This window comes from Macrobrachium rosenbergii, chromosome 8 (assembly GCF_040412425.1).
Source record: "Macrobrachium rosenbergii isolate ZJJX-2024 chromosome 8, ASM4041242v1, whole genome shotgun sequence".
NCBI lineage: Eukaryota > Metazoa > Arthropoda > Malacostraca > Decapoda > Palaemonidae > Macrobrachium > Macrobrachium rosenbergii.
The window spans coordinates 55463598-55490779 of NC_089748.1; the positions used below are offsets into that span (position 1 = coordinate 55463598).

The 27182-nt window shown below is 37.9% G+C and overlaps 1 protein-coding gene across 14 annotated transcripts in view; it reads left to right on the top strand.

Moving 5' to 3' along the window:
• The window catches only part of Sec15 (exocyst complex component Sec15), a 97445-nt gene that overhangs the window by 15498 nt on the left and 54765 nt on the right, over nt 1-27182 (top strand). For all 14 annotated transcript variants that reach the window (XR_010853765.1, XR_010853767.1, XR_010853766.1 and 11 more), the window contains exons 2-11: nt 2579-2744; nt 4760-4944; nt 5286-5453; nt 6984-7105; nt 16707-16906; nt 17737-17877; nt 20390-20488; nt 20799-20888; nt 21049-21272; nt 25675-25866. Coding sequence is in view for 8 of the 14 variants with exons in the window: in XM_067107838.1 (XP_066963939.1) it covers nt 2579-2744; nt 4760-4944; nt 5286-5453; nt 6984-7105; nt 16707-16906; nt 17737-17877; nt 20390-20488; nt 20799-20888; nt 21049-21272; nt 25675-25866 (1587 nt within the window). In the remaining 6 variants the exon portion in view is untranslated. The remainder of the gene's footprint in view (nt 1-2578; nt 2745-4759; nt 4945-5285; nt 5454-6983; nt 7106-16706; nt 16907-17736; nt 17878-20389; nt 20489-20798; nt 20889-21048; nt 21273-25674; nt 25867-27182) is intronic.

Sequence of the window (27182 nt, forward strand, 5' to 3'; positions counted from 1 at the left end):
TCGAGAACAAAACCAGTTGACAGGAACGCTTGCTTGATTCTACACAGCAGAAGTGACAACAGTGTGTGGGTAATATAGGACTACAGTATATGTAATTTAAGGGCAACCAGATACAATATTCTAGATTTCATGTTGAAATACAATAATTTTATATTTGTCATTACCATGTAGCAGCAGGGAGGGAACGGACAGGAATTTGTTAACATGATTACAAACTTTATCGTTGATAAAGAGTAAATGTGCAGTCTGAACCTTTGTAGTTGCTAACATTATTTGTAAGTATCTAATATTTAGCTTGGAATTATGAATATACTGTTTAAGGAAACATTAAGATTAAAATTCCAGTAGCCTGTCAGTAAAAGTATGCAATTTGCGAGCAACTGTGATCATGCATGTTACTGTGTTCCAGAATACATGTACTGTATCATTACTGCTGTTCAGATCATTTATATTTTCAGTTAAATGGAAGTTCAACGTGCAGTTATATGTAAGAGATCAAAAAACTAATGTAGAGTGATTTCATGTTTCCCCTCTCTATGTCTCTTTGTTGATGATTGTATCTGTTTTGTAAACTACAAAGATTTGAATGTATTATTGAAGTTTTCATATTGGTGATAAGAGCAGTGGTCATTTGGTGTGCTAGTACAGATGCCATTTTGACAGAAAATTACCATTTACAGTATTACAGTATTCAGTTGTAATTAGAGACTGATTATTGGTTCACATCTATATATTGTGCTTATAAATGACATGCAAATTGAAGAATTGTCAAATAGTTCAGCAGTTACTGTAGTTGGAATTATGCTTGGCAAATCCTTGTACAAAGAAATTTTCACATGGTTGTATGTTAGCGATGCTACAGGCAGTCCCAGTTTTACGATGGTTCCGACATTTAACGTTCGAGGTTACGGCGCTTTTCAAATATATTCATCAGAAATTATTTCCCGCTTCGCACGCATGTTCGAAAGTTACGACGCGTCGTGACGCCGATCCGACGGAAGAAATTTCCCCAAAACAGCAGAATAATCATAATTTTAAGGTTTTTAATGCAAACCCAATAATAATGCAGTTTACGTCGTTTTCAATGCACCCAGAGCATTAAAAGTAAGGTTTTCTTATGATTTTTGACGATTTTCAACGTTTTTCCGGTTTACGACGATTTTCGGGTTACGACGCGGCGCAAGAACGGAACCCCCGTCGTAAACCGGGGACCGCCTGTATAGGGTTTGACCAGCTTGAATACTGTACTGTAATTGATTCATCACAGACCCATCAGTCTTTAGAGCCCCTATGTATAGTGAATGTCCCCAGACATATGTATTCTTATGTTTATGGACAACAGAAATGTCAAGATCATCTGTGTATGCATGCACACCTTTAACCCATTCATTGACAGTTACTACTGAGTGGATCAAAGGTGCACATGTATAAACAAATGCTCTTGACAAGTCTGTTCTATCTGCAAAACATAATATTGTATATACATCTGTCTACAAAACATATATTGTTTGAGAGTGTGTTTTGAGCACAGCTATAGGAATATACCCTGCAGTTTAGAAAAGTCTATTTTATTCGTATTGATGTTGGCTCATCATTATCACTTCCTCACTTTCTGTATCAGTAATTTAATTTCTTTCTCTATCTTTTCTTTCAAAAAGTGTATTAATAACCACTTTTAGAGGTTAGTAAACTATGACGAATTCCACCTTATATCATGGAACAGTAGCAATGAAGCTGTATTAGAATACTGTACCAAGTTATGGGCTGAGATGCAAAAGTTGCAAGTACAGTACTTAATGATACAGTACAGTATTTGGTATTTTTATATTTACAAAAGTTACAAGTACTTAACGATACAGTACAGTACAGTATATGGTATTTTTATAATTATCACTGATACAACTTAATCTAGTGGTTTCTGTTATGGCAGTATCCATTATGCTGGGCACTTGATGTTCAGATTGATTTAAAAGGTGGTGATGGATAGAAATTAATTGCCATTTGAAATAAACGTCAAGAAACAACTCATTGTTGTACTGTATGGTGCATAAGCTTCAGAATTCTTAAAGCTTATCAATGGCTATTGGACAGTACTGTAGTTGAAATGAACAAAGGGAAAACTTGTTTTGATACATGCAGTTGAAAGCTCAATTGGTTTAATAACCTGTGCATTATGGTTGAAGAACAGCACCTTTATAACTTCAGCATTATGTTTCAAGTATGGTACCATAATAATAATAAATTCTTAATTGTTTGTGTTATCTTAATATAGTATAAAGACTTGAATTATAAATTAATACAGTATACAGTAATGCCATAAGTAGATAGTTGAATCCACTTACATAGCAGTTATATTGTATTTTATGAATGATCCTGGGGTTTCCAGATGTTATTCATTAATAGTAAAGTATCTGATTTTTTATCATGATTCAGTATTTAAATAACATTGAATTTATTTTTTGATTTATGACATTTCAAAGATTTTGTTAATAAGCTGAGCTATACATTGAAAGTCATAATTTTTTACTACTCAATTTCTGATCAAAATTAATTTGTGTTCATATTGAAATTTTTACAGGACAATATATGATGGCGATGAACATGGCAAGTTTATGGAAAGGCTGGATGCTCGAATCCGCAACCATGACCGTGATATTGAGCGGATGTGTAATCATCACTACCAAGGTTTCATCGACTCAATTCGAGAACTTTTGCAAGTCAGATCACAGGCACACAAACTCAAGGTAAATTGTTTAGCTTGAGCATTAGAGACTTTGTGCAGATACTGTATTTGGTATACTGTAGTAATATTTACTTTCCAGAGATATACACAGGCAGTCCCCACCGTTAACCAATGTTGCCGATAAGCGGGGACTGCCTGTATTATAGTCATGGTTTGACCAGTATGAAATCTGACAATATTTACAATACAGGCAGTCCTTGGTTATCGGCGGGGGTTCTGTTCAAGGGATGCTGATGATAACTGAAAATCGCCACTAACCGAAAATCGGCAATTTCTGGCGCTTTTTCGACGATTTTCGGGCTTATCGGCGCCGATAAGCGGAAATCGGCGATTTTTTGGCCCCGAAAATTGACAATTTTCATTGCTAGACAAGTCCCGTAAAACTGGATTGCCATTAACCGAGACCGCCATTAACTGGGGACTGCCTGTAATGTTAAATGAGTTGAAACAATTTTTTATACTACTGGTAATTTTTTTTTTTTTTTTTTACAGTCAAAAACCCATTACAAGAATATTGAATGTAGTTGCTTCTTGGACTGTGCACAAAAGCTTAGTTGTACATCATTGTTTGTTTCACCACAAGCCATTTACTTTTGTCTAGCCTTTAATATATCTACATGAAAACCCAGACACTCCAGTTGTAGAAGGAGAAAGAAATCAGGTGTTCCTGGGAGGTGGAGCCCAAGTTAGTCGTCTTTGAATCCCTAGTAGCAGTTGTGGGTCACTTAATGTGTCTGCTGACTTGTTTGCAGTGCTTCTCCAGTACTGTATTGATGATTATTAGGTTGCCCTTTTTTTTCTCTCCATCATTTCCAGTGTTCATTGTCATTTTTCATTTCATTAAGTGCACTTTTAAAAATTCTAGATTTTCATTGTACAGTATAGTGAAAAGGTTTTCAGTGCAAGTTCTGTAAAGTTTCATCATTGTTGGTTGATTCATAGTTGGTCCCCTATGCAGTTTTCATATTGTACTAATTTTGTTTATTTTTGGGGAGTGCTTTTTCATTTGTTATTGGCGATGACTAATTAGTATTTGACTGTGTGTTTCATTTCCAGTTTAGAGCTTGTGGAGTTGTTGGGCTTATTGTAACTAGCTAATTATTGGATTTTGCCTGTTTTTTTAGTTCAAGTATATACTTTAATTAGGATTAAGTGTTTTTTAGCTTTAAGGTTTTCTTTTTGTTACAGGTAAGGGTAAGTTCTTATCTTTTCTTACACTTGCAAGGGTTAGGATTTTTTGCTTTGTTATTTTTTCATACTGTATTTAGAGTATTGATCATCTTGTTTCCACCATACTGGTACTATTTGTGTATGTTATTGTGCTTGGTTTTTTTGGTGACTATCTTTTATTTGTGCCATTTACAATGATCGGTCCCTTGTCAGTGATCGCCATATTTTACTGGGAAGCTGTAGAAAAATTACTTTTGATGATCCTCCTGCTTTGAGGCACTTTTCTGTTCTGAGTCCAACCATGTTCCTACATCACTGCTATCCCACACCACCTCTTCAGCTCCCAAAGGTTCTTTGTGCCCACCCTTGGTATTTTTAATTGTCATTCCTCCAGACTTTTGAGCTACAATCAGCTATTTGTATGGGTCCCTGCTATTTTTGCAAATGACTTCTGGACAAAATCGAACTCTAGAGGGAGTTTCGATGCTAACCCACATCATTTCTGGCAATTCTCAAAGAAAAATGTTGACTTTTAATTTTATAAGATACCAAAGTAAAATACAAGTATTCTGTTTAGAAATAAGACCAGAAAGAGTATCATTATTACTTTTTAGAAAGCATTCAGAGTGAAGTATAGCTTATTAGGGATTGGGCTATGGGACAGGTGGAACTAGCAAATGCCTGGTGACTGGAAAGGGTGTATTGTGAGGACACATAAGGCTACGTATTGTGGTTTATGAAAAACTGTAGTTTTAATATACATTTTTAGAACATTGCCAGCATTCTGTGTTAAAAACATTTGGTATTTAGTTGCAAAAAATTTATACTTTTTTCTTCCTTCAACAGACAGAAGTTGTGAGGATAGATGAAGAGGCACAGGAGTCGGCAAAACATCTGTTAATGAAAAGCGAAGAATTAATAAAAACAAGGAAAGTGCAGTCTAATATATGTGCTGCAATAGACGCTCTTACACTATGTCTGCCAGTATTAACAACATATTCTAAGTTACAAAAACAGATGCAGGAAAAGAGGTCAGTAAGAGTTGTATTTATAGTTATAATAGCATGATTGTAAAGCTTTGTTGATGTGATTTCTTATATATTTAAGAGTAACAGTCTGGATATCTCCTTGGCTGTACATGTCTAAAGTCATATTTATTCAAGCTAGTATACGTTATGGTGGAAGTTCATGTGAATATTGGTGGCTACAATTAAACAGTTCACTTATATGAGTTATCTTTATAGAGTAAAACATTGTTTTTAAATTAGGAATTTTACTTTTTATGATTTATTGTAAATTTGAAATAAATTTGGCTGTGATGTATACCTTCACTTGAAAATTTTGAATCAAGGTAGTTTTCCCAAACTTTCAGATATTATCCAGCGCTGAAAACGTTGGAACAGTTAGAACACACGTATCTTCCTCGAGTTGCTAGCTATAGGTTTGCTCAACAAATGCGAGACAATATTCCACGGGTGCGTGAAGACATCAAACAGGCTTCTATGTCAGATATCAAAGACTTCCTTGAAACTATTAGAAGGTAATCATAATTTTCCCAGTGGAATGGTATTTCTTTATTTTTAAATTTTCTCTTAGGGATAGCATAAGCTTATGGATATAAAATTGCAAAAAAATGTATGCATGCTATGTACTGTACTCATGTAGATTACTATTTGATATATAAAAGTAGTTTAATAGTGTTGTGTACATAAAAGTACAAAACTTTTGAGCATACTAAGCATAAACCCATAATCACACTTATGTATACTGTACTGTCCAGTTTACTGCAGTGTGAGTTTTCTAAGTGAAGTCATTAGTAGGCTAAAGTGGTTGTGGGTTTTCCTGTGGGTTAGAATTCCTCGTTTAAGGATGCCCCCTTTTGCTCATTATTTTCTCAGCTGTTGTATGATTCAGATTTGATTCAGCTCGGATAATTTTGACATGGTTTTTAGATTTAGACTGCCCTTGGGTTAAATTCAGTATAGTTGCTTTTGATCTCAAAGTTCAGAATATGCAGATGATGTGTTGTCAGTGCTCAACCAATGAGTAGTGAGTGAAGTGCACAAGTAACCTTGAAACAATAACTACCTGTCCTCCTAGCCATTATTCCACAGATAATACCAGTACTTCCACACTGGCTGATTTTGTGTGAAGTAAGCCTAAACATTAGAAACAGATTTAATGATTAACTTCAGAATTCTTGCATGGATATAAAACCTATGCAAAGTAGGTTTCAGAGTCAGGACAGCCTGAGCTGTTGCTTGCACCCTACAGTGAAAGCGCACAGTTCCTTGATCACTTAATAGTCAAAATGTATTGAATTTATTTAATGATATAAGAAATGATGAATTGCGACTAACTCAGCCCTCCCTGAAAGAAGGGAAGGGTGTATGTAGATTTAATGATATTCGGGGATTCTTGCTTTGTGTGGGTATTAGATAGTAATTTAGCATAGGTAGCTATTAAGATTCTTCTGTGCTTTTTATCCCATGCCAGTGAGTTAGTTGTTCAATGTTTGGGACAAGTTTGCATCTCTACGTTATTTTTTATGTGTACTAGACTTATTTAGTACTTTTGTAGTTTAGTTACTATGTTTTTGTCAAGTGTGTAATTAATTTTGGTTGATTTATGTTTTAGTTCATATTTGGTTCATTGGTCTGGTTAAACAACAGTACTGCATTTAAAAATCAGTCAACCTCCAATAACTTGACAAAGTATTTACTGTACTTATCATTTTATAAAAAAATAGTTTTAGTTGGACCGTCGAGTTCAGATTTTTAACTATGGTAAAAGGGTTGACCAAAACAGTCAGTGAGGGGTATTTACCTGAGTGGAAATAAAAGACTTCTTTTGTTTATTAACTGGATCATTGTGGGCATTATGTTAGATTGTAGAATAAGAGGCTTATATTTGTGGAATATTAAAGTTATTTTAGATACTGTAAGTACTAAAATGATCTGAAAGGTTCATTGGGATGTCAACTGTACAAAGTACCTTAGTGTCATTTTTGTAAAATGGTTAATTAAGTATCAGAGAGAATATGGTGTTAATACCTCTGCTTTTTTCTCAGGGTTTCAGCCCGTATTGGTCAGGTAGCTATGAAGCATGCAGCGTTGCAGTACAACATGGATCCAAAATTAGCCATGACACGGATGAAAAAACATGCTCCAATGCCACCAAACCCTTTTACAGGTATTTAAATCAATATCCCTTTTGTATTTTTCTCAGGTTGTGCTGTTAAATATGTTGTTCTGTACTATTCATCCATCATTCATTAGTAATAAATTTCAAGGTGGCAAAATTTAAGTTGTTGTTCCCCACATCCACCCCCTGTTAGGGAAATGGGTTAATTTTGAAGCAAAATAAAAATGTATACATACAGCTTAGGTAATTAATTAGTTTAATTTCAAAATTTAAATTACTATCAGTGGCCGTTTTAGAATGACTGAATCACGTGAGGTTGAAAAATTAAATCTTGTAAAAACTGTGCCCCTTATACACCACCATATGTTCCTCAACAAATTGAACTTAGAAATTTGAACTTCAGCAATCCAAGGCTAAATATGTAACTAAAATCAGTCTCCATTGTAATATTAATCAAATTTTTGCTGACTTAGCCTATATGCAGTTTTGTACAGCCCATTGTATGTTTTGGTAAATGAATGCTATTAAAGAAATTTATTTGTATTAATGTGATAACTGTAATTATCATAGCCAGTTTGTATGCCTTGATGTGTTATGACTAGTGCTAAGATGTATAAGAGAGCTGTGCAGGAAAATGGAATCAGAATGTTAACACAAAAGAGGGAACGAAACATACAGGAAATAGTTAAATGGTTGAGGAAAGATTGAGATGACTGAAAAGGGATCAGCCATAGAATAGGTGAGTGTTAAAATGAAGTTGAAAAGAAAAAAGTACTTCAATGGTAGTGAAGGAATATGAACTGAAGGATATTTATATGACAAGAGGACCGAGAGAGAATATGGGAACTGAACAGATTAGTAGAGCTTATAAGTAGATAAATGTACAGCTTTGAGACTAACTAGAATAACAAGCAATTTGGTGGAAACAGTTGGACAACCAGCCATTGGGAATTGAGTGCTATTGTGTGCTATTGTGTTAAAAAGGTCTATGAGAAGTGACCAAAGAGTGAAGAAGGGTATGACAACAGTATTACAGTATGTAAAGAAAAAGGTGTGGAGACTGCCTGAGTACAGTTAGGAAGAAATATATTTTGAAAAAGATATTTTGAAATGAGCTTTGGTCAGTTTGGTTTCCTGCTAGGCAAATTGACCAGAGAAGGGATCTTATAATCCCCACATTAAGCTGCTCCTTGGGCCCTCCTTTTCAACATTCCTTATAGTGTCCTCCATTATTATGATTAACAATAAAGGGCTCAGAAAGAGGTCTTAACTATGTTTGGATGGTGGAAGAGTTAAAATTATTATTCAACTAGACCATTTAGTTGGAATTCATATCTCTCGTAGGGCTGGCCTAAAGGATTTGTCCTTAAAAGAAGAATTTTTTGCATTTGTTTGACAACAGGCAACCTTTTAAGAAAATTTAGTGATTGGATAAACTGAATGTAACAAAGTTCTGACAAAATTTTATTAATTTGTTCCCAAAACTATCATTTGCTGTTGGTTAAAGGGATACTGTTAGCAACTTTCTACTGTGTTGTTCCCAAGTCCAATTCCCCATCAAGCACTGCCTCTGTGAGCTAGGGGATGGGTGTCGAGGCCATGTAGTTCTACCTGCTTAGCCATCTTTAGTCATTGCTTAGCCCTCCCTGGTAATATGGATTGAGAGGGGGCTCAGGCATTTGACAAGTGTAGTGACTGGTTCCATGCCTCTGCTGCTCATTTGCATCCTTTAAACTGTCCTGTTAGAGTTGATATACATTATCATCATACAGGAATTGTGTCATTTGGACTGTTATCAAATATCCAGTTGTCAAGTTAGTATGAACAGTTTAAAGATGAGGTTAAATTGTTTCAGTGTAGTGCTCTTTTAGCAAAACTTAGATTTTACTGACCAGTAAGGTAGTAATGGATAATGTATTTGCTGGAGGAAAGATGTAAGGACAGATGTAATGCAGCACTGTGTATTGAATGTAACAGGTGGTGTCACAGATGGTAACGATTGTAGTCTGGTGATTAAGAGATTTTCAGTGTGCCCATGTGTATGAGGAGGGATATTGGTAGAACATATTTGGTGTTGCAGCTTACTGGATTGCAAGGCAGGAGTTTGAGCAAGCAGAAGAAAAAATGGCAGCAACAAGTTTGTTTTGATGGATCATGAGAAGTGAAGTATGAAGTACTGCACAGGCAGTCCTCGGTTTTAGGATGAGGGTTCCGCTTTTATGTCAAAGTAGAACTGAAAATCATAATAAACCGAAAATCTTTCGAAAATCGTCAAAAATCAAGAAACCTTACTGTTTATGCTTTAGTGTGAATGATGTAACTGCATTATTATTAAGTTTTTCATCAAAAAACCTCCAAATTTTTATTATTCTGCCGTTTTGGAGCCATATTTCTACCCGACCCTGGATCGGATCGTGACAAATTCTAGTAACCCCGAACATGCGCTGTAAAACCAGGAAATAATTTCTGAAGAATATAGGAAAGCCCATAACCTCGAACGCCATAAGCCAGACCTGTCAAACTTTCTGCCAACATGTTGAATAAGAGTACAGTAATTTAACACAGAAAAAACCAACATTTAAGATATGCTCTTCATGCAGCAAAGAGATAGGCACCAGTACAGGAAAAAGATTCTGAAAGGTGTGACTGCAAAATGACTGGAAATGCTATGAAGATCTTAAGAGGTAGGGTTTGAAGAAGGGTTTTGATAAAGACTTGGTTGGGAATTCAGGCAGAAGTTGTATGGGATAGTAGGACCAAGATAGAGTAGTAGAGTCTAACCATGTAAAGGGAAAGTATATGAAAATAAGAAAAGTACTAGTGAGAAGGATGTATGTTTTGAATAGCGATGAACAGATCACTTAGATTTGTGGTTGACATCTATTTGGGTAAGAAAACTGTCGTCTAATGGACTATAAGGTGCTGAGGGCAGTCTTAAGATCTTTGAAGGGTGAAATCTTTAATTTGTCCTCTGAAACTTACCTGTCGATATATATAGCTGTCCCATTCTCTGTTAGTCCGACAGAATTTCAAAATCCGTCTCTGGCGGAAGGAGATCAGGTGGTTAGTACATTCCTGGATGGGAGGCGTGGGGAAGAACCATTCCCATTTTCTTTTCAGATTTTCTCTGTCGCTGGCTACAACACTTGTTTTCAGTACCGCCTTGGATTTCGATAAAACTTGATTGTCACTTATAGATTGGTTTGATTTTTTGGTTTTTTGACTTGACTTGTCCCTAGGCATACGCCAAATTGTGGATTGTTTTGGATTTGGCTTTGTTTTTTCCTGGGACTAAGATGTCTGAACCGTAGTTCTTCTAGTTATCTGGACTGCCGTGTTTGCAAGACTGTAAGGTGAGGCGTCAGGATTTTCGGTAGATCCCACTCGATGCTGGTTGTGAGGACATGTTTGTTTGTTGAATGACCGATGCAAGGAGTGAATCTTTGTCTGATGCTAGTTGGAGGACTTATGATTCTGTATGTGAGAAAGCTAGAGCGAGATAGGCTTGGAGGTCTTCCTCCAGAAGTGGTAGAGTCAGGTAGTGTGCTTTCACCCCGTTAACCCTCCTGTAGATCGCAGCTCTTCCTAACCTGTGGTGTTAAACCAACCCTGGGGTCTGGTCAGTATGGTGATGCCCTGGCGAACACCAGATGTCTTCCATCATACCTTGAAGTCAGTTGCTCCGTCTTCAAAGTGCTTTGAAGTGCAGTGATATCTCTCCCCCCCCAGTGCTTGTGGAGGATCGCCAGATCGCCGAAGGAACGGCTCTAGGTCAAGACCTCTTGGCGCACTCCCAAGACTCAGGGAGTCCCAAGGCCGTCGTTGAGGGTTACGACCTCCACCGATCTGGCCCCTTCGCATGTCCTGATGACGCTTCCCAGGTTGCCAGATCGCACGGCACGAATCCTGGATTGACTTTCTTCTTCCTCCATTCCTCCTCCTCGGAATGGAAATCTCGGGATTTCGCCTTTGAAGAGAAAGTTTCAAAGAAGGGGGGACGCCTGGTCGCCCCTTCTCGTGACGCCGCCCCTTTCTCCGGAGGATTTTGACGCCATCCCACCGCAGAAGAGATTCAGGACGCCATCGACGATGACGCTGAGCGCTCCGCCGCTTCAGAAAGAAGGCTGTTGCTTCTGTGAGAGCAAGAAGGCGCCCTCGCTCCTCTTCTTCTCATAGATCAGTCCTTCCGAAGTAGAATCTTCTCCTTGAAGCAGCTCTGGCATGCAGGAGCAATTGCTTTAATGGCCCAGGAGAAGGGAGACCGATGGAGGCGTGTCGTCGCCGGAAAGCGATTCCCCGACCGCCGATCAAGAGGTCTAAACCTTCCCCTTCCTTTCTCTCGCTTTCACGTTCCCATGCATCCCCAGCCGCCAGAAGTCCTGTTGCTCAGCGCTTACTGGTCTTGGCAGGGATCGATTTTCCGCCTTGATACGCTTCACGCTGCCAGGCTTGACGCTCCCATGATCTTCACTTTGTATCATGACGCTTCGCGCCGCTGATATTTCACGCCATGCTGTGGGCTGACGCTATCATGCTGCTACCTGGACGCTTGGCTCATGCGCCTCTTCAGGACGCCTTGCTGCTCGACACATGACGCCCCTTTGCTTGACAAGACGCCTCCCGGCTGACTTCGTGACGCCTCCCAAGTTCGTCAAGACGCCCCTTGCTGCTCGCACGACGCCTTCTGCGCGATTCAGGCATGACGCCTCCCTTTTCGACTCACCAGGACTCGCCGATCGGCCGCCAAGAAGCTCTCCGGGATTTTCGCCAGGAAGGGGGAACTCCGCCGCGAGACTCTCATTTTGATTCTTCTGCTCGGGACCATTTCGTGATTCTCTCGACTTCTTCCAAGGAGAAGTCCCTTTTTGCATGTTGGTCTGGCGACTTCGCCCTTCCGTTTTCTCCTGCCTTCCGTTCTGAATGGAAGAAGGAGAGCTTTTGCGCTCGATCCTGCAGTTGAGGATCTCTCCATCTTTCTTCTTCAGCTTCTGAGACTACCAAGTCTTAACTAGGCTGCTGAAAGACTTGTTTGGGGACAGAGCCCCAACCTCTGCTCCTTTCCCTCCCCAGGGAGGATGGGGGCCTAAGTCACAAAAGTCTCTGTTTTGGAGAAGATGGCTACGCCTCTCTCTCTCACGAAGAGGGCCTTTGCTGGCCTTCAAGAGTGGATGGACCCAGGAAGGCTCAGTGCAAGACTTCAGACAACTCCCCTACCCCATCAAGACCTGAGTGGAAAAGGGAATTTGGTACGAGACAGGAGAGGAGGTTGGTTGGAGAGTTCCTTCTCTTCCCAAGGGATTTTGCGATCCTTGTGGACGCCCCAGAAGGTCTCTCCTTTCTTCAGCTAAGGTGTCCTGGTCTTTATCTGAGATTGATCACCATCTGAAAGGCCTTTGGAGGTCCTTAGAAGTTTTTAACTTTTGGACTGGTGCCTGGGAGTCGGATTTGCAGGCTCTCAGAGTCCTGACTCCATTAGCCTGGGAGACTTGTTTAGTGTCCTGATCCTGTGGACAAGACGTTAGGGATGGCAACAAGAACTGGCTGCCCATTTCTTGTGATGGCCTTTTAAAGAAGAGAGCCATTTACTGCAACTTCACGGCAAGTCCCTGGAACCTCCTACCAGAAGGCAGAATTGTTGTTCGCCCGCTGTAGCCATCTTTTCTTGGCCCTTAGTCAAGGATATGGCTCTCCACATTGCAAGAGAAGGCTTTTTTCTAGACCTCCTGGCTCCAGTCTCCCTTAGACGTCCTGCAGCCCTTCAGACTTCATGTCCCTTGACAGATCAAGATCTGTAGTTCTCGTGGGAAGATCTTCCTCTAGATCGCCTTTCGAGGCAGAGGTCCTCAAGAGGCCCAGAGCCCTTCTAAGACCAGGGCAAGAAATGACTCTAAACCAGAGACACACCGGTAGGAGCCTGTCAGGCTCTTTTTTGCAAAAGCCTGGAGAGAGAGAGGGATGGACAGCTGGTCCCCTGTCCAAGTCATCGGCGGGATACAAGATCCCATTTCTCAGGAAATGCACTGGCTTTGACTTTTTAGAAGCACCATTTTTAGATCTGTCGCACCTTCATCAGAGAAACAACAAATTCTTCTTCAACCTTTTGATCAAGGCTCCGAAGAGAGCTTGGAGCAAGTCTCGGATTTACAATCCCTGGCTTTTACAACAGGCATGTCACTGGTTCCATCAGTCAGGGGTTGGAGACCAGTTCTGACGCAATTCGGTGTTGAACTGCTGTTCTTGAAGGGTGTTCGAATGAGACGCGACCATCGGTCATGAGCTGCAAGACCCAGGCGGACCATGGTTTCTTCCCCATCTCCAGACGCCCTATTTTCACGTCCCTGGACATCCTGTATCCCAGGAAATAGAGGGAGACTGATCCACAGGGGACAGGTATTCCAGTTCAGGGCCCTTGCTTCCTTGCTCAGCACAGCTCCTATGGTTCTGCACGATCTTGATGAGGAATGTTACTCAAGATGGTCCTTTTGGGTTAGGAATATATTTTAATTTGATTTTGTTTTTACGTCATTCGAGTCCCATAATGACAAGGTGTCTGGAGGATCTGTCGGACTTTGACCAGGGGAGAGGGGGCATGGGACTTCTTGTGAATTTCGAAAAGTCCCATCTGGCTTCCCCGACCAGCAGTCCATCGCTTATCTGGGGATCTCAGATGGTTCAGTGGCTTGAGCATTTCCCTCCCAAGAAAGACAACTTCAGTCTAGTAGGATTGTGGTCAGCCTTCCTGAGGAAAGAAACATGCTAAGAACTCACCAGGGAATGGTGACTCTTGCTGGGGACTCATTTCATCACTGGAGCAGGTTTGGGAGACTGTAATCAGACCATCAGCAATGCTCTTCCTTGCAGAGAACTGGCAATGACAAGGAGAATCTGTGAAGCTTGAGTTGAGACCCTGGGAGCTTGCAAAGAATCACCGTCCCTTTGGTGGCTCGATCCTCGGTCAGAAGGCCTTTCTCTTGCTCCTTTGAACCCCACCTAGTATGTTCTTATGACGCTAGTCCCATTTCGTGGGGAGCAACACTGGGGAGGGATCCATGTCGGGCACCTGGAGAGGGGTCACAGGTGTCCTGGTAAAACCCAAAGAATTGGGGCGACTATCAGTTGGTCAGCTATCTTTCGGAGCGAGTTCAACCAGGCGTCCAGATCAACAACACCACGGGTTTCATACCTCAAGAAACAGGGGAACTTCACTCTCCCTGGTGGGATTAGCAAAGGGATATTATATCTGGGCACAGGCCCGTTGCATGATCCTCAAATGATTTGTTGCATGATAGAACGCCCGTTTGGATTTCTAAGTCGGCAGCGACAACTGCTCCCGTGCCCACCCTCCTACCCTCAGGAGACAGTGGCACAAGGACTGAATAGAAAAGGGAATGGTTCCCTGGTAGATCTCGCAACTCCCAAGACGCAGAGATTCTCTTTACTGCCCTCTGTTCCCCCACTGCCCTCAGTGGACGCCTTTTTTGGGATTGGTCGGGATGGACGTGTATGCCTTCCTCCGCATATAAAATCATCGGAGAAGTATCAGAAAGTTATTTTACGTCGAAGGGACGAGATGACGTTGGATCCATTTGGCCTTGACAAGGGAATGGTTAAAAGAGGTCATTCCTTCCCTAGTAGATTGGATAAACTGCCCATGTAACAAAGTTCTGACAACCCCACTTTATTAGGTTGTTCACAAAACCTCCTCGCCTCTGTGTCTGATTGGTTAAACTATCGAGAAGCTGGCCAGAGCAGAGGTTTTTCTAGACCAGTGATGTTGTTGCCAAGGCCAAAGACCCTTCCAGCAATGCCTCTGGCGAGCTATGGGGAGATGGTGTAGAAAGAAGGGCATTAGTCTCCACCACTTACTCCATCTTTGAGTCAGATAGCAGACTTCCTCTTATTTCTGAGGAGTGATGTGAAATTTGCAGTCTCTCGACTATAAAGGGGCATAGAAGCCTCTGCTTTCATCTGTTTTTAGGCATAGAGACTTGATCTGTCTAACAGAGACCTCACGTCTCTTCAGATCTGTTAACCTCAAATGCCCAGTTGTCCAAGACTACTTGAATTTGATAAAGATGAGTTAAATTGTTCCCAGTGTCCAGTTCTCTTGAGCCCCTTCGCCTTTACTGAGGAACAGTACTGGAAGACTATTTTTCTAACCGCCTAGCAACGAGGAAAGAGGGGCAGATGAACTGCAAGCACTTTAGTAGACATATAGTAACAGGTGGTGTAACGCGTTTGTTCTTAAGCCTTCCTTTTAGCGAAAAATGAAGTGTGCCTAACCCTATGGGAAGAGTTTCAAATCAAGGGTTTGGCTGAAATCTTTATTGGAGCCAGGCAGAGAGTCCTTTGTAATCTGTTAGGCTTCCAGCAAAGCATCTTAGACAAGACGAAGTGAAAAGTCGAGGTCCTCGTACAGATAGTTTATGGTGTCCGATGAAGGGTTCTGACTTACCTGCATCAAAGAATGCTCTGGCTTTAAACCTGAAAAATTGTCATTAAATTGAGAAAATCCTAAGAAAGACCTTGATTTGAAACTTGAAAGCCAATGAAAATGAGGGCGGTTGCATTTTTAGTGGGTTTTCAGAAAATATGTCACTCAGCAACATTCTGGGTATTCTGCATTTTGGCGGAGCCTTATGTTCTTCACTACCTGGTCAGTGTGAAGACGCGTATGAGAACTGCTTCGCCAGGGACCATACTGGAGATAATTTCTGTGAATATATTTGACACTCATCCTAACCTTAGAAAATGGTCATAAAAGTGGACCCGTGGTTGTTGGGTCGACTGCCTGTATGGACTTCCATGTCGTTAGCTTTAGCTAATTTATCCCAACTTAACCAGCATTGGTCAGGTGGTGGTTGGTTTATGTAGCAAAGAATTGCCCTCATTACAGGGAGAAAAAAGATTCTGTCACACTGTGACTGCAAAATGACCCTGGACAGATCTATCTAGAACTCACCAGCCATACAGGTCACACTTCAAGTTGGAGACTTTAGTTACATGAAGAGAAGGGGGTGACAGTAAACATTTTGCTAACAGGTGGAACCAAAATATCTTTCACCAATTGTAGGTGTTTTTCCAAATCCTATTCTGTCTGTACTGATAAAGCGTGGTATTCAGGCATATATATCTGACAGGTGAGTTTCAGGCAAAAATGATATTTTAATGGGGTAAACAAAGTTTGTCATACTACCTGGTAGATATATATTCATAGTGCCCCCGCCCAAGGAGACAGTGAAAATAAGAAAATCTGAATAGAAAATGGAATGGTTCTGTTTTGAACCGCTCTGAATGGGTACTATCACCTGATCTCCACTGCGTTGTCGTCTGTTTTGAAATTTGTCGAAAACTGAGAATACAGCTATAATATATATCTGAGGGTAGTTGAACAAACTTTATTTTATCATTAAAATATCATTTTGGTTTCATGGATGATTAGTTTTTAATATGTAATGCAAAACTTATTTGGTAAGCAAGCCTGTCATGCTTATGATCATCACATAGTTTGGTGAAGCATTCATGTTTTCAAGGTAACTTCTTTTTAATGATGGGAATTTTAAAATGATAGGAGAGATGCCATTATGAGTGTCTTTCTGACATACACTGTACATTTAGCACTATTTAGCATACTACTTTTTATTTTCAGGAGAAACATATGAGGCTCAGTCTGAGGCGCAGAGTGATGAAGAGGAAGACCTCTGTGCACAAGATTTGATCAATTTTGCCCCAGTGTATAGGTGCCTTCATATTTACACTGTGTTAGGAGCAAGGGAACAGTTTGAAACATATTATAGGCAACAACGTAGAGAACAAGCGAGATTGGCATTACAACCTCCCACAAATATGGTGAGAATAGGAGTATATTTTTTATTGTATATTGGTCATATGTGTATTAGGAGGAGTGCATATTATGCATTGGTAACACCCATGTTTATGCATTTCCAAGGTAATTTTAACCAAGTCTGCTGTATATTGTTTGTACTCTAGGGTAGTATAATGTACCTATGTGGGTGTACAGTATATAGAAATGTAGGATTCTGGTTTGTGATTAAACTACTGTGGTTTGGAGATCAGTTCTTTTTATGTGACTATGAGGTGAGTTGCCATTGTAATATGAAAATTTAATCATGAAAAGCAAACATCAAATTGTTTTAATGGCAATATGTTTGGAGGACTTTGGTACTGCTTATTCATTGTAATGCTAATTGTTCAGAGTAACAGAATATAATGCAGTTTATTTTTAGCATCGAATTTGTTTTTCTATTTAGAGTTCTTGAATAAATTGTGTCAGTGTAACGGAATGTAATGTAGTTTATTTTTAGCATCGAATTTCTTTTTCTATTTTAGAGTTCTTGATTAAATTGTCAGTGTAACAGAATATAATGTAGTTTATTTTTAGCATGAAATTTCTTTTTCTATTTAGAGTACTTGAATACAGTAAATTGTGTCAGTGAATACTCACATGAAAGCTTTAACCATAGTAATGCATTAAATGAAAACTGTTAAACTGTAGTGCTAAGTGTACAGAGTAACAGAATATAATGTAGTTTATTTATAGCATCGAATTTCTTTTTCTGTTCAGAGTATTTGAATAAATTGTGTAAGTGAATACTCATTTGAAAGCTTTAACCATAGTAACACATTAAATGAGAACTGTTAATGTACATCTTTTACAGCATGAAAATTTGGAAGGGTATCGACAGTATTTACATGGTGTTGTAGGCTTCTTTGTTATAGAAGATCATGTACTCAACACTGGCAATGGTCTGGTCAACCGTCCTTACTTGGACGAAGTCTGGGACATGGCATCTGGAAAAGTAAGTGGACATTTTTTCCTTAATGTCATCTAAAATCAATTATGGAATATTGTACACTCTTTACAAGATGTTTGTAGCAGGAATAAAGAAATATATATCTATTCTCAGAATTTTTTGCTATCAAATGATATTTTTGTCATTTGAACAATGAATTCAAATATTACGTGAATGATATAAAATTAAGAAGTACATAATGAAAGCTAGAGGAAAGCATAGTAGGAACAGAAAAACCACAAAGTATAAACATTTAAATCAAAAGTCAAGATTACAGATACATAAGGTATAAGTGATGTAAACACATAGCTATGAACATCCAGGACTAGAACTTACAACCTGGAAGTGGCTGGACCTACATCCATCATATAGCCTTTTCAGGAGCTTCCCCATTTAGAACACCAAACCACTAAAAGTGGCTTGCTTCCAGTAGCCTGGGAATATGATGTGTGTTTGATTAGTGATGGGTTTCCTTTTCTGGCATCACTATGCACTTATTGGCAAAGAGTTATGTAACCCCTCATCATTTTAAGTCATTATGCTTCATTTATTTGACTGGTGGGAGAGAGGTTTTCATGGGGAAAGGAGGTGTGCTTCTAAGGTGGAAGATTGTGTTACAACTGGAAATAATAAAATTTTTTTCTTATTCTAACTAGTAATTACACCATGAATATGTGTGAATAATTGGGGAAGTTATAAGATATGCATTGCAGTATTAATTTTGATCATTAGATTTGCAAAGTAATTACAAAAGATGAATGAAAAATTGTTCAAAATTATACATACAATATAAATGGGCTTTGTTTGAGCTGTACAGTATATGACAGAAAAATGTTGTTAATGGTGTATCAGTAAAAACAATAAGCCTGACAAACAGGCATACAAATTTTAGTTAATGCACTTGGGTTGTCTTTTGATGAACTCACCTTCACAACCTCACAACTGTACAGCAGATGATGAAAGGTAAAAGTAACAGTAAAACCAGGGACAATGATGGACCCAAAATCCAGCACAAAGATGCATCAATTGCAGTAATTCTTTTGCTAATCTACCATGCTTCCTGCTTTTATGTTAACAGACTGATCAGATGTTATCTTCAATCAATTGAAAAAGAAAATGTAAGGTTATATGAATGAAAATGTAGTAATATGATTTTAGAAATCAGTGTTACTTAGTAACAGCATATTTACAATCAAATTTAGATTCAATACCATGCTAAAGCTTCCTGGTTATACACTTATATGTAAAGAGTAAAGTATCTAAAGGTAAAGGCCAGAAACTGTATAAATTATTTATATTATTTTTCAGATAGGTAAAATACATTATCCATGATTAAGGAGAAATCTGAATTCATGTTCAAAACTTGTGTACTAATTGCTTTCATATAACAAAATTCTCCAAAAGAAAGTCATTATGGGTCAGTTTATTAACAAAAAGCTGGCAGTTAATTATATTTCAAGTCTTGTCCTTTCATCCAAACAATGGCCAATGTACAAACCAGTAAAGATATCTGGTATTCTATATGAAAACCCTGGAAACCATAGTATATAGAAAACAAATGTCTGTCTTTTGTCATAAATTTCAGTATGAAATTACTTCATTTAGTTTTCAATAACAATAGCCGATGTCTTTTTTCCCTTAGACTTTGAAAATTATGTTCAGCATGTATTAAAATATTTTTAAGTTCTATATCATTATCATCATCAACAATTTTTGTGAGATTTTCCATTTTTAGATTTATGTCATCGAATAGGTCTTTCCTTTCTCTTCTATGTGTAGCTCTTAATGCCTAAATTCCTTAAAAAAACCAAAGCCTCATATTATTTCTCAAAGATTTTTGACTCTTCATTCCGTGATGTCCTACCTCTTTCATTGTTTCACTTCTCTGAATAATTGCTTCTCATTTTTCTTTATCAGTTGAACAAACTTTCTTAGTTTCTGAGATCTTAATCTGTGGTTTTTGAGATCTTAATCTATTTTCCAGCTTCGTAAACATCACAACTCACAGATACTTACTTGTGGTTAAATATTCCCAGTGCTTTCCAGCCTAGATTATCAACATTTTATAATCACACATTACAGAATCTTTGTTCTTTGTCACCCATGCTCCCTCCTTATAAAGAACCCCAGGTCTACTACATACAACTTAAGGGTTTTGCAGTTTTCGAAGGGATACGTCAGAAATGTAGAATTTTTGTTTTTCTCACTACCTTAAAACTGGATTCAAAGTTTAGCAAGTTGCTAACATTTAAGAAATGCCCTATGTTTCTTAAAATCTGCCTCTGTACCACCAAGTACTTTTGAAGAAATCAGCTAGAGTGTGTAAAAGTTGCATTTTTTTAAAGATTCCCAACATTTATATTCTTATTATGACTGGAATTTAATTAACGGGGGAATTACAGTACTGTACTGTATATGAATAATTTAATTATCAGTAGAAGTGACTCTAGTGTTTGCTGTGTGGAGAAGAAAGAACTGTTAATACTTTCTCTCACTTAACTCTCTTTTTTCTTTGCAGGTAGTAAATAATATAAGAAACCATTCGTCATATTGTACAGATACACACCTTATGCTTAGCATCAAGAATCTTATAATGTTATTTGCACATACGCTTCAGGTAAGCTTCATTTGGTCAAAGTTGTGTATATCTTTTAAAATACTATTAAATAGTTTAAGATGTACGGTAATGCTAAATAGGCCTAAATGAGATAGTATTAAAAAATACAAAGTGATGTCTCCAATGTTCTTTATTTTTAATTGCCTCATTGGAATATCTTTCCATAATCATTGCAGTTGAAGCATCTTAGGTGAAAAAGGGGGATGTATGTTTAATATTAAACTTTAACTGCCTAGAAGAAAAATAGTTTTTCATTATTTTCAGAGATATCGCATTACTTTCTTGTAGTAACAGTTTTCTCTTCTGGCAGAATTATGGGTATGCTGTGAACCCTCTTCATGAATTACTGCTGGAAGTTAAAGACCATTATAATGAAGTTTTAATGCTGAAATGGGTTCAGGTATGTATTGATTCTCTTGTGATTGAAGTCTACATGAAAATGAGTACACTGAGATATGTCTTTACAGTGCATCATAATTTATTATGTCTTAAATTTTCAGGGTTCCAGTTATTTTTAGCTTGATTGAATAGCAGATCTCTTGTTTCTTTCATTCCATCAGGTATTTAGAGAAATTTTTGACGAGGATAATTACCATCCGATACAAGTCGATACACCTGAAGAATACAACAGAATCACAGAGGTTTTCCCCTACCACGATGCCAGTTTAGAGCAAGCTCCCTTCCCCAAACGCTTTCCTTTCAGTTTAATGGTGCCTAAAGTGTATAGACAAGTTAAGAATTATGTAGCTGCCTGTTTAGAATTTTCAGAAGATTTAAATTTAAGGTAAGAATACAAGAAGTAGAATCCATTCTAACAGCAGTCATTATAATTTTTTTCTTTTCACATGTACTCAGTTCATTAAAAGCAACTGCTAAACTGGTAAAAGCTAGTCTTTTCAAATTAAAAGAAAGAAAGATATTGATAGTAATTACATGAGGATTTGCTTATTTTTCATTCACTTTGTAGCTGTAGTTGAAGAATTCTTATATGAAAAAACCTTTAGAGTTGGACCCAATTTTGGTTATCTAATGACCAGTTGTATATCGAGGATGTTTAACATCCTGTAGAAATAATTAAATTATGTGTGTAACATTTATAAATTATTTATATGCTACACATATAAAATTTTTCTTCGTAAATACTCTGTGGATGCATTGCTTTTGAAGTGGAAACTTTTATTAAAAGAATCAAGCATTATTACTTGATAACTGTGTAAATGGGATGGTAAGAAAGGGAAAATATAACAATTTAAAACTGTTCCAGTATTTGTCTCTTTAAAATATTTGGGAAAAAACATTTTTTATTGTCTGACAAATGAAACTCTCAATATAGCAAACTAATTTACCTAGGTGCAATCAGCTAAATTGAAAATCCCATTAATCAGAAAGTTGTCAGAACAAATGCACCTTTGAATTGCAAACCTCTGCCTATCAACATTCCCATCAATGCAGAGCCACCTAGATGTGGCGAGGGGATTCTTGAATATCAATAATTTCATATTGAGTTCAAGTCCATGAGATCTATATGTTATTTTATCTTGACTTTAATAATGTTTTTCATTTTCATAAGATTTTCTGTCCCGATAAATAGTTCGGATTGGGGTTCATATTCATAGGACCCTGTAGTGGGGTAGAGCCGTCAGTGCACCTCACTGGCTGAACTTAAGCATTACTAAAGGTTCTTGGCAGCATCCCTTCTGCCCCTAGGTGCAACCCCTTTACATTCCATTTATCTTCTTCCATTTTACATCCATTCATTATTTCATAGTGCAATTGCTAGATTTTCTTCCTTGTACACCTTTCTAACCTACCTACTCTCAATTTCCTTTCTAGCGCTGAATGACCTCATAGGTCCCACTGCTTGGCCTTTGGCCTAAACTTGATATTCCATTCTGTATTCAAAGGTTTTTTTAGGAGTGTTAACCATCTAATAGTGTATGGACCTGAAATGTGTTAATGTGAAGCCACATAAATACCCTGATGATGGAACATGTTTTAAATGTCAGCCTTTGGATTCCACAGTTCAGCTGCTGTCTGAGATAGGACTCCCAGTATTTTATCCAACTTTGCCAATTTAATTAAAGTAGAGTGAATGTATTCTTGTGATAGTTTTCCCAGCAAGCAGGTTTGGCTCACACATCCACATACTTAGCCTTATTGGTGATATCCCATTTGAATAGATTAAGGGTGAACATTTTGGAGTCAGTTCTTACTGATGTCATTTGTGGGGGATTGAACCTCATGTAAAGCTTATGGTATGGTTTCAAGGTTCTCAGGTATTTTTATTTCAAACTTAATTGAATTCTTAATAACCCCACAACAAATGCAGTCCTCCTTTTCACCTGATGTTACACAGACGCTGGTGATGAATTTTAGCAGAGTTTAAAGAAATACAGTAAATACTTCACTCACTCCTTTCTAGTTAAAATGTGGTAACATTGGAATCATTTGAAATTTAAGAAAAATAATAGAAAGTAGGAAATCATCCAAGGGACATTTGTATTTAGTGATTTCTTGGGAAATAATGAATCTTGATTTGAAGGACTGTAATGCTGATATTTTAAAGGTCAAGAAATAAATGTGTGATGACAGAAGGACACAACTGAAGATGTCTCCTCAGAGTAAAAGTAGATGTTGGTGGTAGCAGGTAGCCTTTGAGGAAAGCCAGAAATTGCTGGGCTTGCCAGCTGTTGGCTGAACCCTCTTTGAATGTCTAGATAAACTGATGAAGGAATCCCAGGACCAAGGCATGTCAAAGACTGGAAGTATGATGAAAAATGTGAATGATGCTATTTTACCTCAGCCAAGTCTTAGTAAATTAAAACTTTCTGAGACTGTCAGAAATCTTGTATGCAACCTGGCATGGAAAAATATATTCCTAGATGTGGATGATTTTTTAATCGTCAAAACATTAATCCTGCATTAACATGTGGGTCCAAAGAATAGAGAGAGCCAGCAGCAAGTATGAATTATGTTCAAGAACATGACACATGTAGTGTCAGTGTACAATGCGGTGAGGAACACCCATCTGCAGCTAGTATGTGCCTTATATGAAATGAAAATTCAAGTAATTACGGTCATCTTTAGACAAGGAAGATAGTAGACACAAATTATTATGTTTGGACTAGATTGCAAATATAGTTGCAAAATGCAACTCTGCACAAGTAATAGAGTAGAAATAGTTCTACATACAGATATAAAGAATACTCACAAACCTTGAAGTTTTACATTACCACTGTGTTCTTAGTCCAGGTCCACTGTATTCATGATTTTGTTTCCTGCTTTTATTTTGTCTTGTTTGGTCTCTTGTAGATTGCTCAATAAATTTCCAACAGGTAAAACTAGATGAAAGAACAAAACTCCATAACAAATATAGTGTCAGTAGACTTCCCATAATAAGTGGGGAAGCATAACAACCATTGGTGCCTCTTATTTCTTCACAGGCTTGGCTAAAGACTTTTGGTCATGTGCTGGCATCTGTTGACACTCGTAACTTTTGAGAAGTAAAGCAGATGCTGGCATAGAGCATTGATCAGTAATGTTTCTTCTGTGGAGGTAGAGCTGATAGTTGCCTGTCTCTATAAACATCTGATGCATCTTCCCCACTGGAAGACACATCAGCAGAAACTGATACATATGTTTCAATTCAACTGATTGGGATGCTGCAAAGAAATTTTCTGACCAGAAATGTCCTCAGCTAAATATTAGTCAAAGAAGCTGATTCTTGGACCAGTCCAAAAAATCTATCAAATTTACTAAAAATTTCAGTAAGATCTGATAGTAATGGAATGGGTCCAACAGTAATAAAAGGAACCTTCATAGTAAAAGTGCAAAACATGAGAATTCTCTATAATATCATGGAAATGTCAAGGACAAAGCAAGTGAAAAAAAGTGAGATGGCACTGAAGTTGCACAAAAGTTACACTTGAAAAAAGGGCAAAATGTAAATGGGCAACCATTAATTTACTCATGGAAAGTGCATGAGTTACCTGCACAAGAGAGACTTGGGGTAGGATAACTTGCATGATATTCAAAGCATGTCATGGAAGCTTAAAGTGCAAGAAAATTAGCTGAAATGAACACCATCTACAAAACATCGGAGCACCATCATAGTCTTGAGCAGGTGGCAAGGGCATGATCAGTGGTGACAATGGCATAACTACCACCTGTGTAAAAAGCTGAGGGCAAGACTCACCAAAAAATTCTGAAGAGAAAGGCAGCTGGCCACATGGAAAGAAAGTGCTCAATAGAATGAGGAGCCTAGATAACTATTCGAAGTGATTGGGAGCTGGCTGAGCATTTGCAGGAGAACCACTCTTTTCAGAATTCATTGCTTCATGCAGTTAGGTGTGTCCCACACAGTTAAATGCTGTTTTATGGTGAATAGCTTGGTGATTACAAAATATATTTAAACAACAATTATTGCTTTTACATTGTTTTAGATATTGTAAGTAATTTATGTTTTAGGTATTATAATGTGCGTTTTAGGTAAAGATGACTTATAGTTCGTACTGTTTAGGAAGATGTAAATAGGTTATATATATATATAAGGCAGTCCCGGTTATCGACGGGCTCGGTTATCAGTGATCTGGTTTTACAGCACTTGTCTAGCAATGAAAATCTGCAATTTTCGGCGCTGAAAATTGCAGATTTCCACTTATCGGAGCCAATAATTGGGTATTGGCACCAGTACATACCTAACAGAGGTGCTAATCACTGATTTTCGATTTTCGTGGCTTTCCGGCACCGAAAAAGCGCTGGAAATTGCCGATTTTCGGTTATTGGCGATTTTCAGCTATCATCATGCTGTCAGAATGGAACTCCTGCTGATAGCCGGACTGCCTGTATTTGGTTATTGCACACAGTGTATTAAGCCCTTTTATATAAGGGCTTTGAATTTACACAATTTTTTACTAGTCCTGAACCTAGATAAGTCCAGATTGTGCTGCAAGTGTAATTTCAGTGTAACAAATTTTTATTTTGTATCCACTATAACTTGCTAATCTATATTCTGGAAGATATATTGCAACATGTAAGTGAGCAATAGTTTGCCTGGAGACTCATTGATTATCATAATTGAAACTAGCTTAGACTAAAGTAGATTAGCATAATTAATGTGCATTTCATGATACATTTAGTGTGATAATTTTTCTTATATTCATCTGTATTTATCTGTATTTCCACAGTCAAACGGAAAAGGAGGACATGGTTCGAAAGTCTACCAATCTTTTGCTAACCCGAACGCTTAGTGGATGCCTTGCAACGCTTATCAAGAGGCCAGGTTTACCTCTTTTACAGTTGATACAGATCACCATTAACACGCTGCACTTAGAGCACGCCAATGTTTTGTTAGAACATTATGTTGCAAGACTAACAGGGTAAGTAATTCAGGTACTTTTACCATTTCTTTTGCCTTAACAATACTGTGCTTTGTGGTTCATAACCCCATCAATCTTATAAATGCCCAGGAACATGGTCCATAAAGATCCCAAGACTGTCAATCTTTAATTGACTACACCACCTGAAGCCTCAGGTATCCGTCCATCAAGCACCTCATATTGTGTGAGTCTGCCATATTGTTAGCATTTCTGCTGTGCTCCCCTGCTTGTTTTATTTTAATGCTAGCACGTTCCAGCTATTTTATCAAATTCAGATAAGTGCAATAGAAAGTGATCAAATGTATATTGTTTACATCCTGAGGTTTCCTAGTGTGCCTGTTAGTAATTTACGTTTGTTAGCTAATATTTTGCTCTTAGCCAAGTGTATAGCAAATATTCCAAGAGTTTTCAGTGCATACAGCTTTTTCATATGTACTGTACACCAAAATTCACAGTATATTTGTTCTTATCACTTCCCATTTGCTAAATGAACATTTAAGTACCTTATAAGTGGAGGCAGGTTTTTGTTACAGTGAAGGGTAAATTGTAAGTCTAACTGCTTTGCTCAAGTTGGCATTGTCTTGAGTATTTGATATTACCCTTGTGTATTATGTTTGTTTTACCTTTTGTGTTATTTACATTGGTGTGCTATCAACAATTGCTGTCCTTATTTTTTGTGCTTTCCAAGCATTAATGACTTTTTTCATTAATGCTGATTATTTTTTTATATTGTATTTTGTTGCATTCCTTGCAGCTATTTCATTTACTTTTCTTGCTTTACTTGTAAGTGTTACCTATGTGTATCCTATCTCAACCTTTAGTACAGCTTGCCCCTACTGTTATCTTTCAATTTGGTCAACTCTAGGTTTGTTAATTTTACCTTTTTTGTTGTATGGTATTCTGATGCACCAACTGCATCTTGGTTTTTGCTTTTAATTATTATTTATCTTTTAAACATTTTACATCAACAAAGTTTTATATTGGAATGAATCAGTTTCATTAATTCTATCAAAGTGCTGCATTTTCATTTTGTGTTTTGCTAATACTAATTTAATTGTCTTCTGTCTGCCTGTGTTAATGAACTTGTTATTTTTATCATATATATTGATTTTCTGCATAATACTATTGTAATTGCAAGTGGTCATTTTGAGGTGTGTTGCAATTTTTGTAGCACAGTGAAGTATATGCAGTATTTTGTTTACTGCTTTCTCAAGTTTCAGCTAACATGTCAAGATTTTTCAAGTAGTTTATGTCACACATCTCTTGGCTTTTGCTTGCATCAGCTGTCATAGACAAGTGTTCCTATGCATCTTATC